This window comes from Schistocerca gregaria, unplaced genomic scaffold, assembly GCF_023897955.1.
Source record: "Schistocerca gregaria isolate iqSchGreg1 unplaced genomic scaffold, iqSchGreg1.2 ptg000632l, whole genome shotgun sequence".
In the NCBI taxonomy this organism is placed as follows: Eukaryota; Metazoa; Arthropoda; class Insecta; order Orthoptera; family Acrididae; genus Schistocerca; species Schistocerca gregaria.
In genome coordinates this window covers 51,246-66,826 of record NW_026062018.1, presented here as the reverse complement: position 1 = coordinate 66,826, position 15,581 = coordinate 51,246, and the positions used below count along the sequence as shown (strand labels likewise).

General features: G+C 49.7%; 5 protein-coding genes across 13 annotated transcripts; 3 read left to right on the top strand and 2 right to left on the bottom strand.

Moving 5' to 3' along the window:
- Window positions 1–312: 312 nt before the first annotated feature.
- LOC126317473 (DDB1- and CUL4-associated factor 5-like) lies at window positions 313–3,683 on the bottom strand. Of its 2 annotated transcripts, XM_049993137.1 has the most exons (5): window positions 3,409–3,628; window positions 3,244–3,318; window positions 937–2,881; window positions 698–861; window positions 313–624 (listed from the first exon to the last, which is right to left on the bottom strand). In XM_049993137.1, the coding sequence occupies exons 1-3, from the start codon at window positions 3,558–3,560 to the stop codon at window positions 1,288–1,290; spliced, it is 1,821 nt and encodes a 606-aa protein (XP_049849094.1). In that variant the 5' UTR covers window positions 3,561–3,628; the 3' UTR covers window positions 313–624; window positions 698–861; window positions 937–1,287. The 2 variants fall into 2 exon arrangements, with proteins under 2 accessions (XP_049849094.1, XP_049849095.1); XM_049993138.1 differs by having other exon boundaries at window positions 313–861; window positions 3,409–3,683.
- On the top strand, window positions 3,681–6,630 carry LOC126317474 (tRNA (guanine(26)-N(2))-dimethyltransferase-like). Of its 5 annotated transcripts, none has more exons than XM_049993139.1 (4): window positions 3,681–3,841; window positions 4,038–4,309; window positions 4,408–4,452; window positions 4,519–6,630. In XM_049993139.1, exons 2-4 carry the CDS (start codon window positions 4,120–4,122, stop codon window positions 5,880–5,882), a joined length of 1,599 nt encoding a protein of 532 aa, XP_049849096.1. In that variant the 5' UTR covers window positions 3,681–3,841; window positions 4,038–4,119; the 3' UTR covers window positions 5,883–6,630. The 5 variants fall into 5 exon arrangements, with proteins under 5 accessions (XP_049849096.1, XP_049849098.1, XP_049849097.1 ...); XM_049993141.1 differs by having other exon boundaries at window positions 3,732–3,841; window positions 4,043–4,309; XM_049993140.1 differs by having other exon boundaries at window positions 3,732–3,845.
- A 10-nt stretch (window positions 6,631–6,640) lies between these two features.
- LOC126317476 (uncharacterized) lies at window positions 6,641–10,207 on the bottom strand. Of its 4 annotated transcripts, XR_007556686.1 has the most exons (4): window positions 9,986–10,077; window positions 9,458–9,552; window positions 7,485–9,242; window positions 6,641–6,981 (listed from the first exon to the last, which is right to left on the bottom strand). XR_007556686.1 is itself a non-coding variant. In XM_049993145.1 (3 exons), the coding sequence occupies exons 2-3, from the start codon at window positions 9,489–9,491 to the stop codon at window positions 7,900–7,902; spliced, it is 1,377 nt and encodes a 458-aa protein (XP_049849102.1). In that variant the 5' UTR covers window positions 9,492–9,552; window positions 9,986–10,077; the 3' UTR covers window positions 7,480–7,899. The 4 variants fall into 4 exon arrangements, 3 of the variants coding, with proteins under 3 accessions (XP_049849102.1, XP_049849103.1, XP_049849101.1); XM_049993145.1 differs by lacking the exon at window positions 6,641–6,981 and having other exon boundaries at window positions 7,480–9,242; XM_049993146.1 differs by lacking the exon at window positions 6,641–6,981 and having other exon boundaries at window positions 7,480–9,242; window positions 9,458–9,548.
- Window positions 10,208–10,299: 92 nt separating this feature from the next.
- Window positions 10,300–13,434, top strand: LOC126317472 (inositol polyphosphate 5-phosphatase OCRL-like). Its single transcript, XM_049993136.1, has 3 exons — window positions 10,300–10,805; window positions 10,912–11,021; window positions 11,205–13,434. Exons 1-3 carry the CDS (start codon window positions 10,714–10,716, stop codon window positions 13,172–13,174), a joined length of 2,172 nt encoding a protein of 723 aa, XP_049849093.1. The 5' UTR covers window positions 10,300–10,713; the 3' UTR covers window positions 13,175–13,434.
- A 101-nt stretch (window positions 13,435–13,535) lies between these two features.
- On the top strand, window positions 13,536–15,322 carry LOC126317477 (transmembrane protein 144 homolog). Its single transcript, XM_049993147.1, has 6 exons — window positions 13,536–13,591; window positions 14,015–14,090; window positions 14,230–14,320; window positions 14,438–14,657; window positions 14,729–14,824; window positions 14,905–15,322. The coding sequence occupies exons 2-6, from the start codon at window positions 14,057–14,059 to the stop codon at window positions 15,298–15,300; spliced, it is 837 nt and encodes a 278-aa protein (XP_049849104.1). The 5' UTR covers window positions 13,536–13,591; window positions 14,015–14,056; the 3' UTR covers window positions 15,301–15,322.
- The last annotated feature ends 259 nt before the right edge of the window (window positions 15,323–15,581 follow it).

The following is a 15,581-nucleotide window of genomic DNA, read 5'->3' as shown; positions in this document are numbered from 1 at the left end:
GTGGCATTTTTTTGAGAGCGCACACTTCGAATTGGGTCAAGTAGGAGCCGTTCGAGGTAAATTGCATCGAAGAGTGGGACCCGTTTAGGCGCGGGGCTAGGAGGTGTTTCTTGGAGACGGGTGAAGACTGCACGGAGAAACCGACAGAGAGAATTGATAGACAGACTCAACAGAACAGCTGCGTTTATTTGATAAGCAGTACAGAAAAGGGTACAAAGCTGTTTAAAAATAGGTTGAAAGTTTCGGATATCAGGGGTTCAGAAAAAAAGAAACATGTTTAACACTTTCCCAGAAAAGCTCGAACAGAGGGAGTGACTTTCATACGTGAGATTAATCCGTCTATTGTGCATTGATAACTGGAAGCTAAAATTCCAAGGTATTGTTTTGCATAGCACGCCCATTTTGAGCATTCAGTTTCGATAACGGCAATCTCTGCTCTAAGCTTCCTGATGACTAGGAGTTCTTCAGTGGAGTACTTAACAGCATCCACAGACTGCTCGCTTGAGGTGGAAGGGTGGTCTGAGCTGGCCAATTCGCTTGCTTCAAGTCGCTCGATCTGTGAGTTGACATTTCGTATCTCATCCTCGATCTTTTGTAGCATCTTCTGGTCATTTTCGCTCGAAGCTTGGAGTGCACAGACAGATTAGAGGGAGAGGATTCTGCGCACTCATCGTCTAAAAAGTAATGTTTCACATACCAACGTATGGGGATTTGAGTGGGAGAAGCAGGGCTCTGATATCTTCCAACGCCTGGATGGTGGCAGCATTCCAAGGCTCGGATGCGATAGTCCAATACAGAGTTAGGCCTTGGTAATCCTTTTTTCGGACCAGCTTGCATTCCAATAGCGAGTTCAGACAGTTTCTGGACGGAGAGACCGTGTGAGCCGGCGCGTGTGCGGTTTGTTTGTAGAGAAAGAATGGTACGACATGGACATACCTGACAGCGTCTGAGGGATATTGGGAGGGTAAAGCGCCGACGAGCTGCGAGTAAGAAAGAACATCGCCAGAGGCGAATAGCCTGCCGAGCTGGGTGGCAATGCGACCCTCAATCGATTGCATATATGGGGAGGGTAGAGACAGAAATGAAAAGTTAGCGTGTCAAGAATGTTTGACAGGTTGAAAGTGTTCATTGACAAGAAGAAATCTTAGGAAAAAAAACGCGAAAGTAGTACAGTTGCATGTGAAGATTTGTTTGATGCGTTAGTGTATGGGGGCAGGGACAGGGGTTTTGGAAATGTGTGTTTTCTCTGAGGGGGGGTGATTGAGCATGATAAGAGTCGAGATATAATTAATCAGGGTGGGTGGTGTTTTCGGCAGTCGCGTCGTGGTTGGTATGGGGTGGCTGAGAAGGAGAAGAAGGGTCCGTTTCGGTAAGGTGTCGTAAGTCTTCGCTTTCGAACCAATAGGTAGTTTGATTAACAGCGCTGTCAAGGTTGATAGAGAGAGTGCGAGCGTCCATTTCTCCTCTGGAGGCGTAGTTTTGACTCTCACAGGACAGAAAGAAGTCAAAGAGTCCTAGAGTTTGCGGGGACTCTTCTGAAGTGTGGACGGTGGTGTCGTTCATGTTACCTAGCTGATCTAGGAAGATGTTGGAGACGTCTTGGACGTTGTCTGACTGGTTGAAGATGAAGTGTTTGCGCGGGTTAAGTGGAAGGGGAGATTCTGGGTCTAGTTCGGATAGGGGATGAGGGGACCAGAGGCGAACAACTTTTTCGATGCCGGCGGAGGCGAAGACAGGGAGTTTTGGATGAGCGACAACGTTATTGATGATGGATCGGCTGCCTTGAATAACACGTTCTGGTGCAGATACGACAAGGAGGTCCTGGTTAAGGGACAGAGTGTAGAGACGTTTTAGAGTGTCGTCCACGTCGTTGTTAGTATAGTTGCATAGGGCAGAGCTGGCGATGATTTCTGGAGTGAAGGCAGGAGAGGTGTTATCAGCTGGAGTGTTTTTGAGACAGAATTTGATTGAAGAGAGCTTTTTGCCATCAGACTGGTCTTGCCCGAGAAACAGCTTCTCTTGTTCTTTTGCGTTTGATTTGGCGCACTCGGTCAAATAAGGGAGATCTTGCACGCGGGGGACAGGCCAGATATAGATACCAAAGTTATCCGAGCCGCTGAGAACGTGGGTCTCGTTAGCGTCAAAGGAAATCCCTTTCATAGTACAGGAGTGTCTGTAGGTGTTGCTGTAGAAAATACAGCGCGGGTTGGGATCATCGAAAGTGTACATCATAGGATAGAAATGAATCACAGAGGCGATGAAATGAGTACCACTGCGAGCGATGCTGATACCAGTCACAATGCGGAATTGGAGAGTCGAATACCTCGCTACATAATTGGTGTTGGACCGAGTGGAATGGTAAGATTCAGAAGAGGGCCGTGCGTCTTGTTCGCGAAGCATGCGAAGATCATGGAGTGTAATTCCGTTGGCGGTTTGTGCCGTTAAAACTTGAGTCCCATTTGGATGGTACTCGACAGTGTGAAACGGATTCCTGGTGGACAAATAGGCAAATGGCTCAGGCTTGGTCCTGGTATCCCAAAACATCACGTGTCCGTCTTCGCTCGCACTCGCGAATTGATACGGACTGTCACAGGACCACGCGACTTTATACACACAGGAAGAATGAGAGAGATATGACGAAATGGGGCGACAAATCGGGATCGTCGACTTATTGCCGCTCGTTGTCAGCGACGAAGTGTGCTCCAAATCAAAAAGCAAAGCAGCGTCATCATTTCCAGAACTAAGAACCTGGCGATTGTCATGGCTGAAAGCCGTGCAAAATACATTGCTTGTATGTCCATGAAGTTCCAGCAACGGCCAAGTGTCTTCTTGTTTCGGGGACCCCAACGGATCCCAAATCAGAATTCGCATATCATCCGACCTGCGTGGTTCAACTTTTAGGTCAGCTCACGCGCGCCAGAAAATTGCCACGGACACAAATAATCTCTCTAGATTCCCTACTACAACGGATTGCAAACACACATATACACGCGCATGTACACACACACGCTCTCAGACTTGAGCAGGCGTCTTGCGTGTTGTGGGCGTCCGTCCTGCGAATGCACGGCAGATCACCCCCCCCCAACGAGGTGCACTCCGTGCGCAGTTTTAGAGGCAAGGAGAGGGTGCTTTTTTAGCCAGCGCTCGCATTCGAACTGCCCCCTTGGTACACGCCCGCCGAGTACTCGCATTCCCCTACTTGACGAAAAAAAAACTGACACTTTTCAACCCACTTTTTCATACCCACTCGCCAGTAACGCTCCATCGTGTCTGGAAAACGTTATCGTATTAATGCATGAAAGGTGATATCGCAGAATTCTGCACCAAACAGATGCTGTCAGTTTCATGTTGGAGCCAAGGTAGACCCCCCGTCCAAACTCAGCAGCAGGTCAGCGTGTTACGACGTACTTGTGGTAAGGAAAACCGCGCTGTTTATGGTAGTCATATAACAAATCGCTCTGCCAACGGTCAATACAGCTCTCTTTCTGATATTGGTTCACCCCGACCAGGCGGTATATATTCTTCTGTTTTCTCGCTTTCAAAAATTCGCTGCGATTCATCTGCCAAGGAATATCAAGGCTGACTCATACATAATAGAGAATAATTGATCCGAAACCGATAATGTGAACTTACAAAATTCAACTGCACACAAATACGTGTGTATGACAAGAACTCAAAAAATTATTTGAATCTGTACGTGCTCTATACGAAATCTGTCTGCAAAAAAAAATAATACACCCCGACAATCGACGCGGCTCACAAGCACGTTTTCACGCCTCATCACCGGCATCTGAGCTTGTATGCGCCCTCACTTCACCGAGCTGCCTCGTAGTCAAGTTGTGTAGGTATTACCTGACGGTCTCGGCCGAAAAGAAAGGGGCACGTGGTCAATCTCTTTGAGACAGACTGCTAGTGCATGCGATATGGCCGCGTGGCGGATATGTCGAAGGCACCCTTTCTTGGCGCTTCGTGTTTTCTGTGTTAGATTTTTTAATTAATTTGCCGTCTATGGGATTCTGTCTTGCATCGTCTCACAGTGAAGCTCAAGTTGTCGCTTCTACTTTTTGTTGGCCCGCGCGCTTAGCTTGACGAACGAATCAGCGACCTCGATACAACGTGATGGAACTCGACACGTCACCCTCTTCGACTGTTGTGGTCGATGGCACTGAATACGTCGTCCTGTCCGAAGGCCAGGCAGAAGTTTTGTATCCCAAAGGCAACACTGTTTTTTATAACCCAGTCCAGGAATTCAATCGTGATGTCTCGGTTATGATGCTTCGCTTGTTCCAAGAGCACTGGCGAGAAAAAGGTACGCGTATGATTACTCTGCGCCCCTGAGAGAACGAGAACTACGGTCTCACTTTCCTTCTGCAGTGTGCTGACCCGAGTTTTGTGTGGCTTTCGTAGCGCCTCAAAAACCGTTTCGAGTGCTCGAAGTATTTTCAGCTACAGGTATGCTATTTGTACAAAAATAGTTGCGTTTCGTGTTTTTCTCGTTGACATTTTTTTCGAAAAAAGGGCTTCGGGCGATTCGCTATGCCAAGGAACTAGACCAGTACGATTGGATCATGGCGAACGATTTGGATGTAACGGCAACAGAGGCGATTGCTAGGAATCGGGCTCATAATAAATTGGATCCCAGTAAATTGCCCATAAGCCAATTGGACGCTTCGTTTTTAATGCAGAAGATTAGCCACCAAGAACGACTCCACTCAACAACTGCCAAGCAGGAGCTAGAAGAATTCCAGGGCTTCTCTACGAATCTGAACCCTATCGCCGTTATAGACCTCGACCCGTATGGAAGCTCGGCTCCGTTTATGGATGCTGCGGTGGGTTGCATCGCAAATAATGGGTTGCTTGCTCTTACTTGCACGGATCTGGCCGTTTTGTGCGGCAATTATGCAGAGTCTTGCTTCGCCAAGTATGGCTCTATGCCGCCGAAACGCACTCAGTATTGTCACGAATTGGCCCTGCGTATCGTTTTGGGTAGCCTTTCGATGCACGCAGCCAGACATCACCGTGCAATTGTACCGTTGGTATCGTTCTTTGCTGACTTTTATGTTCGTATCTTCGTCCAAGTCGTCCGATGTGGTGGCGAACTTCAAAGAGTACCAAGTCGCCTCGGATACGTATATCAATGTGCATCTTGCCACGCTTGGAATACCCAGCCTGTAGGTCACTGTGTATCATCTGATCGCAAGCCTCCAAACAATCTGCATTTTCATCAGGCCAACGCACCCACTGTGCCATCTCGATGCGAACACTGCGACGGTTGTTGGAAGATGAGCGGCCAAATATGGCTCGATCCCATTCACCAAAAAGATTGGATTGCCAGAGCTTTAGAACACCTGGAATCTAATTCCTCTATGTATCATACTGCCCCTAGAATGAGGGGAATGTTCACCTGTATGCAAGAAGAGCTGAATATCCCTTTCTACTACTCTCTCAGTCAGCTATCTAATATGTTGCATCTTCAAACACCCAAACTCGACTCTGTTCTCTCGGCCCTCATCCGACAGAACTACGAGGTATCCGGGACGCATTGTCAGCCGGGCGCCTTCAAAACCACCGCCCCCTATTCGGCCGTTTTAGATGTCATGCGATCATGGCATCTTTTGACACCTGCCAAACTAGCGAATATGTCTGTTAATTCTCCCGCGTACAAAATTTTGTCTGTACCACCTAAGCAAGTGGCAAACTTCGACATCGTAGAACAGCTCAAAAAGGCAAGGCACACCGCAAAGCAGGAAAAAATACTCAGGTACATGCACCCTCCACCTTACTGGGGACCAGCTACAAGGGCGCGGAAAAGAAGGTACTCCCCTACAGAAGACAAAAGTCAAAACACGTCACCCTTGTCTCACACGGTTTTAGAAGAATGACAACTTAAGTTCACACAAAATTCTGTCAAAATAATAGCAGATGAGCATGACAGGTCGAATTATGTCTTTTTCCTCCTTATTGGCAAGCAAAGCCTCTCCATTCTTCAGCCTGTCCTCCTTGCATCAAGTAGGAATGGATTTTAGCGCCTGCTGTTTGTCCTGATTTGCACTCTTTTGTGCATTTGAAGCGTTCCTCCTTCCCTTTCCTCTTCTGCCTTGATCAGTTGCCCGGCGAGGATGCAGTGTATTTCACTTGGTGCATCACTTGGCGTTTCGAAAAGATCACTAACCCCTCATAGCTTGCACTGCACTGCTCCAAACTCCTGTCGAGGAGAGGGCGTCGAACTGCATTCTGAGCCCCATGGGACGAGTGAGCCCAACTCATGCGTGTCGGTAGGTGACGAGCTCGCAAAAAATGTAGTGTCAAGGCCTGTACATATGTTGTGTTTTTGGAATTGGAAGCTCAAGCGGGCTTCTTTGAGTCGTAAAAATGGAAACTTTATGAGGACTAGGAGATCTGAAGGGCTGATTTATGGAGGGAAGAGCGCCTGGATGTTTAGGGTGAAGAGGACAGCTGGCCATATGATGAAGCTGTTCAAGCGGGCTTAAGTGGCGAAAGGTGTGTGCAAACAGACTGACTCGTAATTTTTTAGAGACAGGACAGGAGCTTAATAAACATATGCGACACAGAAAAAAAAACGATCATGGGGGATTAGTTCAGGATGGAGGAAATGTTAGATTAGCGAATGTTAGGATCTCTCGCCTTTTTATACTTTTCATAATAATATATGAATAATAATAATATATGGATCGCTCACGAGTTTTCTTGCAGGGATTCAGCGGCTAATCGGGCGGCTTCGAGTTCTTGTTGTCTTTCGAGTTCTTTGGTAAGTTGAGCTATTTTCTGAGAGACAAGGTTCTTGAATCGATTTCGAATGTGCGGATCGATACCCGGTGGTGGTGCGTCGGCTAAGATAAAGAATCGGTCTGCCTTGCTGACCATAGACTGATCGACGGATATCGGTCTCTCTAGGAGCTTTTTCGACAGCATGAAGCAGTTTCGTACGTTTCGAATAGACTTCCAACATGAGTAGGGATACTAAGGTGGTAACACGGGAATACGTGAATATGGTGTCGAAAGGCGCAAGAGGATCGCACGTAGCCTCAAAGAAAACGAGACTGTTTGAGATATACCAGTGTACCTTATTGACAAATTCGTGGTCTGGACATCTCTCTGATACGACTTGCAGTGCATTCGAGCAGAGATATTTGGACATACAGGCAGTCGTGATGTCATCGTATGAGGCACAGTGAACCTCAGGAGAGAGATCTGAGAGCAGCAAAGTTATAAATGCATCTATCGACGCCTCACGAAAAAAAAAAGAAGCAGATAGACGAATGCACGAACATACACACATATGCATAGGTTGCAAACATTCTCTCCCCTCCTCTTCTCTGTGCTGCATGAGCTACCTAGACAGACCCCAAACACACTACTCGCCTTCATGCGTGTGAATGATCGCGATTTTATCCCTCTGTTTTTGGGATAGGACACGGATTTTTTCAACAATACAAAAACGTGACCAGACAATTCTTTCGTACGACTAACGTGTTTTTGAGTCTCATTGAGACACGTGAAATAGTTTTGCAGGTGTTGATCACAATGCTGTCCCCAATCGGGGACAGACTTCCATGACCGCGGCCCGTCTCTGCCTGTCAAATCCAGGTAATGCGCCAACCAGTCGACCATATAGCCGTCGCCGGTGCGCGAGGGATTATCTTTTGTCGGGACTGATTGTTGGTCTGGATCAGCGCTGCGCGATATAGCAGGTAAGCCTGATGGGCCGCGGTCATTCGAACTTTGTTGAGCAGGACTGCCATCAAAGGAAGAGGAGTGTCGCATGAAGATAATGCGCTGTGAGAACAGATTCTCTCTGTGGTGCTGTGTGAAAGGACGCTCTTGCGTATTTTTTTTTTTTGAACCGTTATTTGTGTATAATGTCGTCCGCAGAGCCGCTCAACGTATGTGTAGGGATGGATAGGGAACGCCAGCTTGGTTTCTTTTGGTACCGGGAGACGTTGGCTTGTAGTCCCACGGGTCGGTGGTGCGCTCGGACGTTAAGTGAGAAAAAGGCGTGTCAGAGGTGAAAGGAGGTGACAAGGGCGTGGTCTGTTCAGCGACACTTTCATTGGAATCTGGAGGAGCGAGCTGGTGGACGGTTTGATCCTCTTCAAGAGGGTCAAGCTGCTGAGAGTCTATATGATCGGGTGTGGTAGGATCTAGAGGTACTTGGTCCAGTGATAATGCGTGTTCGGGTTCGAGATACAGGAAATCGTCTTGTTTCAAAAATGAGTTATTTTGTTCTAAAAGTTGATCTATTTCCCAAGTTTGGTTGCGTTTTAATTCAAAATAGCCTAACAATTGAAGAGAGTGATTCAATATGACGACTCTTTTGATATTTGGGGCTGACACACGATCAATCAACGATTTCAATGTTTTCTTGATACCTGGTACATATTGAAGCAGATGAATATTTGATGCAATTGAAATTTCTAATTGTCCTACTCGAAACTCTCGTATTGGGTCGAATTGAACAGAAACTGCCAAGTATTTTTGCCCCTCGCTGTCCTCTTCTTTCCTCTCCCCTATTTTGCATTCTATCAATAAATCGGTCGCTATGTGTGGATTGGATACCAAAATTGGCACTTCTATTTTCCCGCATCCAGGAACCCTCATTGGGATCTGAGCCTTGATGCTGGTGCTCTCGTCCGTCTTATAATCTACTTTCATGTCCATTTCAAAGCCACCTTTTCCCCCTGAAATCAATCTTGGGGCTCCCTTCATCTCAATCGCAGGCCATACTCGTCCCACATCAAATAGAGAGATCCTGATAGGAGATACATGGTTCATTACCGCCTGCGCAATTAGCGACAGCCACATTCTCTTCAACTTGTCCTCATCGACGACTTCAGGATCCACTTGTCGCGGTTCTTCTTTCGACGGTCGTCCTATTACCATGCTGCTGACCTTCCACGTCGCTATCACCAGACCCTCCAAGCATACGCTGTGCGCTACGTCCTCTCTCAAAATGCCTAGCACGTACCCGTGAATCAAGCCGCTTCCGTATAGCGCGCACCTATTAATCCTCCCCGTCAGCAACATTTTTGTCCACAGAGACGCTAGAACAAGAAGCGGGATGCGGATCACGTCTCCCGGGACAAAGCTGATTCTTCCAATGTAGCATAACAACAAGAAGGAACATGCAAGCAGGAACAGCACCTTGGGCGAAAGTAAATTTGTATTCTCTTTCAGCCACCTTTTACCTATGCCCGAGGTCAGACGTGGGTGGTTGGTGTGCGCTTTTTTTTGTTCGCGTTGTCCAGCGCATCAGCATCGTATGTATGAGACGCATTTCCGCAAGGAACGAGATTTTCAAGCGCATGCGCACGCATTCACCCGTCCCATCGCATCAGGTTCGCGTAAATACGAAGTTAATTTCCGTTTACACAGACGAAGGCGCAGAAAGTGTCAATGAAAATCGAAAATGGTATCGAAGCCTCTTTTCCTTGCGTACAAGTATCGCAGCCATTTCGATTTAGCATGTCCATTTCGCCTTGTCAATATCTTCGCCAACTTGCTCACCTGTAGCCGATTGATGTTATCTGCTTTCTTTGAAACGAAACCTTATGAGTGACAAGAAACACGAGCAATACTGCACTGGTCCTCCCCTCAATGAAGCCCAGACTCTTAGGTCGCGCATACTCCGCCCTCTAATTCGATGTGTCTGAGAAAACGAGGTGACATTGCACAACTAAAACAGACAGACGATCTGTTTCCAACAGAACCTGTCAAACTTCTTCTCGCCGCCGCAGTTGACGAGTTTGACAGGTTCTGCTGGTGACTGGCGGCGCAGCATAACTGCGCTTTCGACTCACTTGTCTCCCCAAACAGGAGAAGACATCCTCTCTGAGTGCGGACATCGCGCACAAGACGTTTCGCGCTCGTCTCCAGGTGCGCGCTGCCCCTCCAAATGCTGGCGAATCGATGAAAGCGGCCAACGTCGAGGACGTCTGGGAAGAGCTCGAACACCTCTCGTACGCACTTCTGCAACAAGCCCCATGTAGGCGCCTTGAGAGTGCGATTTGACTGGGTAGTCTAGCGTGTAACGCACTCTCGGAGATACAGCTAATTGAAACGACAACTGTAAAAACAAGAACATGACATATAAAATACCGCGAGATGATGTGTCGGCGTGATGTGTCTCTACTCACTCAAGAAGACCGACTCTTCCTTCGCTTACTTACGGTGTGAGTCAGCGCTACGGACAGAGAGAAATAGCGTGCTTGGGGGCGATGATGTGCGTGTGTGAAGACGACCGATACAAAATTTGTGCCATGAGCGCGGATATGTTGTACCACTTTTCTTGACGCCGAGGCCTCGGCCCACGCCGTTCCCTACCATGCGGACTTTTAGTGTACGCTCGGTCCGCAAGCACCGTGGTACCGGGTGCGTAGACGTTCCTTTTGGCGACGGACTGTGGAGACGCCTGAGCGTACGCATTTTGCGCCCACATGTACTTCGCGATGACAAGGTGCCCCTGCAGGCGGGTGGCTCGGCGGATGGCGCACGAGCAATTGACTGGCCCTCTCGTCGCATCATGCTCGGGAGAATGTCGCAGTATTTTTTTTAAAGACAGTTCTGCAGACATGCAAGAAACAGTTTATATCCGACCGAGGTTTCTGAGTGGATTAGACATGCTGATTTAGAGAAAAAAAGCTGAGAAAGGCGGACCAGGAGCGGAAAAGGAGCAGCTTGAGTACGAGCGGTAACATGACAGAGCTGAGACATGCCCACCAGATATCGTGGGTGCAAAGACAGATGAAACTGCAGGAAGAAGAATACACCACTACATTTCAAGTACCGTATGTTTTGTGCACGGGATGTATTTTATGTGTGTTGTATGTCCGGTGATTGGGGATTGCTGACACGAATGCGGCAAATGCACGGTATTGGCCGAGCGATTTGAAGGCTATTGTGCGTGACCTGGAACGTCAATGCGACGAAGGAAGAAATTGAAATATGGCCCATTTTTCTGGAGTGTAATGTGGTGCCGGAGGTGCTACTTATAGGATTTCAAGGTACGTACTGTTGAGGAGGTGTGAGGGGCATGGGGAACAGAGGTCGGTTCTGGTTGCGGAACGCAGGCTTGCTGAGGGAGAGAGTATACGCGCATACACGCGTATGTAGAAGCGCGGGGTAGTGCGCGATGTGCGAGGCGCGGGAGGACGAGGTGAGCTGATACGGCTGGGACTTTCTTCTAGAGGTAGACATGTCTGCGGAGAGCGTGTTGAAGATGGAGACGCCTCGAGCGCAGCAGTGTGCGGAGACGGTGATGAGTCAGCTGCAATTTGCGGCTGAATATATTTTTGAGCCGCTAAGACAGCAGAAACAGAAGAGAGGGCTGTCTGAGTTGCAGAATGAGTACGTGGAGTATATGAGTCGCAAGAAGGTTAGCGTGTTTTCTGGGACGGATCAGGCGTACGTATTGGTCGAGTTTAATCAAATGGCAGGTTTGGTGAATTTGGTGGCGGTTTTGAAGAAGCATAAAGCCTACATATCTGAATTGCGGGTAGTGAAGAAGGCTACTGGCGTTTTGAACATATTGGCGAATAAGGGCGGTGTGGCAATTAGGTTTCGGTTTTACGATTCGACGTTTTGTTTCATCAATTCACACTTCAATGCACACAAATCAAATTTGACACGTCGGACGCAAGATTATCGTGAGCTGAGTTCGATATGTTTTGAGGGCTTGCCTGTTGAGACGGGGATTTACGACCACGATTTTGTGATATGGCAGGGGGACCTGAACTACCGGGTCGAAACGAGCACGGCCGAGGCATATCGGTTGATTGAGGAAAAAGACTGGGGCCAACTGTTGGCGACTGACCAGCTAACGATGCAGATGAGGTCTGGGCTGGTGTTTTGCGATTGGAAGGAGGCGCCGATTGCTTTTGCGCCGACCTACAAATACATCTGCAATACGGATTCTTACTCTAAAGAGAGCAGGAGGACACCATCTTGGTGCGACAGAGTTTTATGGCGTTCTAGGAAGGGAGTGGACTGCCTGCACTACGCGCGCCACGAGTTGTTGATTTCGGACCACCGTCCGGTGTCTTGCCTTTTGATGGTACCGGTAAGCATTGCAGATGCTAATAAGCAGAGAAAAGTGCTCAATCAGCTGCTGAGGGAAATCGATCAAACTGAGAATGAGTTTCTCCCGGAGGTGACACTTTCGACAACTGAATGCGATTTTGGCTACGTGCGCTTCATGGTTGCGTCTGAATACAAATTGGAGCTGACTAACACGGGGAAAATACTTTGCAGTTGGGAATTCGTTCCGAAGCTGGACGAAAAGGACATTTGTAGACCTTGGTGCAAGGTCTATCCCAAGGGTGGGCTCTTGATGCCGTCGGAAAAAGTTCAAATCACCTGTACAGTGTACATCAATGAACGCCAAGTTGCGCTGTTCAACATGAAACAAGAGAAAATATACGACATCCTGATTCTGCATTTAGACAACAGTAGAGACCATTTCATCACTTTGAAGGGCAAATACTTGGTTTCGTCGTTCGGCTGGAGTCTGGAACAGTTGGTCCGGCTGAAGGAGTCGGTCAGAACGTCTCTCTTGGTGGAAGATGGCGACCAAGACGCGCTGATGTCCGAGGCGATCCCACTTTCTGTCTCCGACGTTCCCCAGCCAGAAGTCGGCATGCTCGGCTCTCCCTCGGATGTGCTCTCGTCCGATCCACCCCTCCCGGTGCCAAAAGAGCTCTGGATGCTGATCGATTGGCTGTACCAACATGCCGTGGGCGTCAAGGACCTGTTCATAGAGGGCGGCATCACAAAGGAAATGGAAACGATTCGAGAGCTTCTCGACAACTACCTGGCCATCCCATCGGACATGGATCCACACAGCACCGCCGAAACCCTTCTTTGCTTCTTAGGCAGCCTGAGAGAACCCCTGATTCACCCGCACGTGTACCCATACCTTCTGGAGGCGCCAACTCTAGGACAGGTCCAGCGCCTGTTCAACAGTCTCTCCTACGTACATTGCAATACACTATTTTATATTGTGTGCTTGATCAGGTATCTGAAAGAAAACGACGAGACGTTCGACGTCGGGGAGGTGGCTTTCTTGTTGTCAGAGCTATTCAGCCGTCAAAAGGAGTCGGCGAGTCAACAGGCCAAGTTTTGGACTTTTGTGTTTCAGTTGCCCAGTCGCGGGAAGTGACGTTTCGCGGTGGTTGCTGACCTACGGACCGCACTCTGTGGGTATTGGCTCGGCAGGTTTGTGGTTTTTTTGCGCCCTTTCTTCTTCGACAGAGTTTCGAGTTTCGCCTTGGCGACGCGGCACGCGTCGCACTTGGTTTGGCGGCTTTCCCCGGTCCATTGGAGCGCGAACGAGGGTCGTTTCCTCCTTCTTCGGCGCCATACGAGACAAAGATAAAAAAGCGTACCCAGCTTTTAGGGCCTGTCAACAATTTTTCAGAGCAGTCCTTCGAAATCATTTTTATTTCCTTTCTTCGAGCACGGCATGCCGAATGCCATCTTGGGGTATCTGAGCGCTCTGGGCGCGTCCGCCTGCTGGGGTAGCTACGCCATACCCATTAAGTTCCTCGACTATGGAGACGGTTTTATTTTCCAATGGGTATGTGCGTCTCGCGATTGACGTTCGCACTTCTTCCGAGCCGCAACGAGTTTGGCCTGCCTGGTGGCCGGTCTCGCTTGGTTATGGAGGTGCTGCCCCGCGTCGCTCGTCCCTGTTGGGGGAGCGACGGAAAAAAATGGGTGACACGTCAAAAAAAAAAAAAAAGGGGCACGCGCGGTTAGGGAGGCGTCTCTCGTGGAGCGGGAGACTTCGGCGAGGTGGGGAGCAAACGCGCGCGTCGAGCTGCCTATGAGGGGGGGATTTCGAGGGAGCGCAGACGGACAGAGTGGAGAGAGCTTCGGATTGAATTTCGGGGGTTTCAAATTTCCGCGCGCCGACGAGTGGCACCACGTTGAGCGAGAGTTGACGGGTGCGATGGAGCTTGCGCGCGTTTCGCTAACCCCCCCTTTCCCTGTCATTCAGGCTGAGTGCACGGCTATTCTGGTGGTCGGCCTCATTACGGAGATGGCGATCGGCACTTACAAGATATATCCGGAAGGTATGAACAGGTCGGAGGTGGCTTGCGGGGAAGTTTCGCGCTCTTCTTGAGAAGGGACGAACAAAGACAGGAGGTGGCGCTGCCGGCGGTCCGTTATCCGTCGTCTCTAACGCGAATTGTGTTGGCTTCCGCCCGCCAGTGATAGTCGGCGGAATGCTCTGGTGCCTCGGGAACCTTACGTTCGTGTGGGTCGTGAAAACCGTGGGCATAGGCATGGGGATGTTGATAGGGTACCGTTGGGGGGGGGGGGGACGCGCAAAAAAAAAAAGTGCTTTTGCGCGCGTCTCCGAAGTGAGTGATGAGAGGACTTATGAGGCTTACTTTGAACGACGCGATGGATCGAAAAGTAACGTGTTCAACACGGTTGCGGCGTGGACGTGCGGTCATTTCGGTTTGTTGGTCCCGGCTGAGCCGAGCGCGCGGCCGGCGTTGGACTATTCTGGCCTTGCCGTTATTCTGCTGTCCGGAGTGCTGCTGAGTTTCGTCGAGCAGAATGGGAACGGGGCGGATTTGGATTCGCGCCGAGGCGAGCAGCTGTCGGAGAGGAGCCCGATGCTGGAGAGGGAGGTAGGTGACGCGCGTACGTGATTTGCCCCGTGGTTTGTGTGATCTGACGAGTGACGCGTTTGCACGGGAAGCCGAGTCAGGTTGGCGGCTACGCCCGTTCTAGATGGAACAGGAGGATTGGGTTCGTGCTCGCGGCGATTTCGGGGGTGTTGTTTGGACTTAACATGGTACGGTGGATGGGTTTGGGGGAGGGGCGTTGGGAGCGCGACGCAAGTTCTGACCTTTTTTTAAAAAAAAAAAAAAAAAGGTGCCCGTGACGCGCATGCAGGCCGAATACCCGGATGATTCCTTGTTGGAGTTTGCCTTCTCGCATTTCATCGGGGCGTGGTTTACGTCTGCGCTGATTTTGATTTTGTACTTGGTGGCCAAGGGGAACAGGCCGTATGTGAACGGACAGTTGTTTTTGGTGCCGATGGGGTGCGGAGTGGTGTGGGCGGTGGGGCAGTTGGCGGGGTTCGTGGCGAACGCGGAGTTGACGTTGACGGTGAGCTATCCGATTATTTCGACGTTGCCTGGAGCGGTGGCGACGGCTTGGTCGGTTTTCTTGCTGAGGGAGATTAGTGGGTTGCGCAACTACGTGATTTTGGGGTCGGCGTTTACGCTGATGACCGTGGGAATTATTTGCACGGCGATGTCAGGATAGGATAGGGGGCGGATTCGCGCGAGACGGTTTTTTTTTTTTTTTTTTTTTTGCCGGTGCTTTAGAGCGAGGCGGGGGCGCGGGTTGGCGCGCGTCCGCGAGGGGGGAGAGGTCTCCGGGGGGGGGACGGTCTTGAGTCGGGGCGGAGGTCTGGCGTGTTGGGGGAGGGGGAGCGCTGCCCCGCGTTCAGGGGGCGGGGGGGGGGCGCGTCGAGACGAGGGTTGGGTGGTCGCGATTTGGTTTTCTGGTTTTTTTTTTTTTTTTCGCGCGTGGTTTTTAGCCGT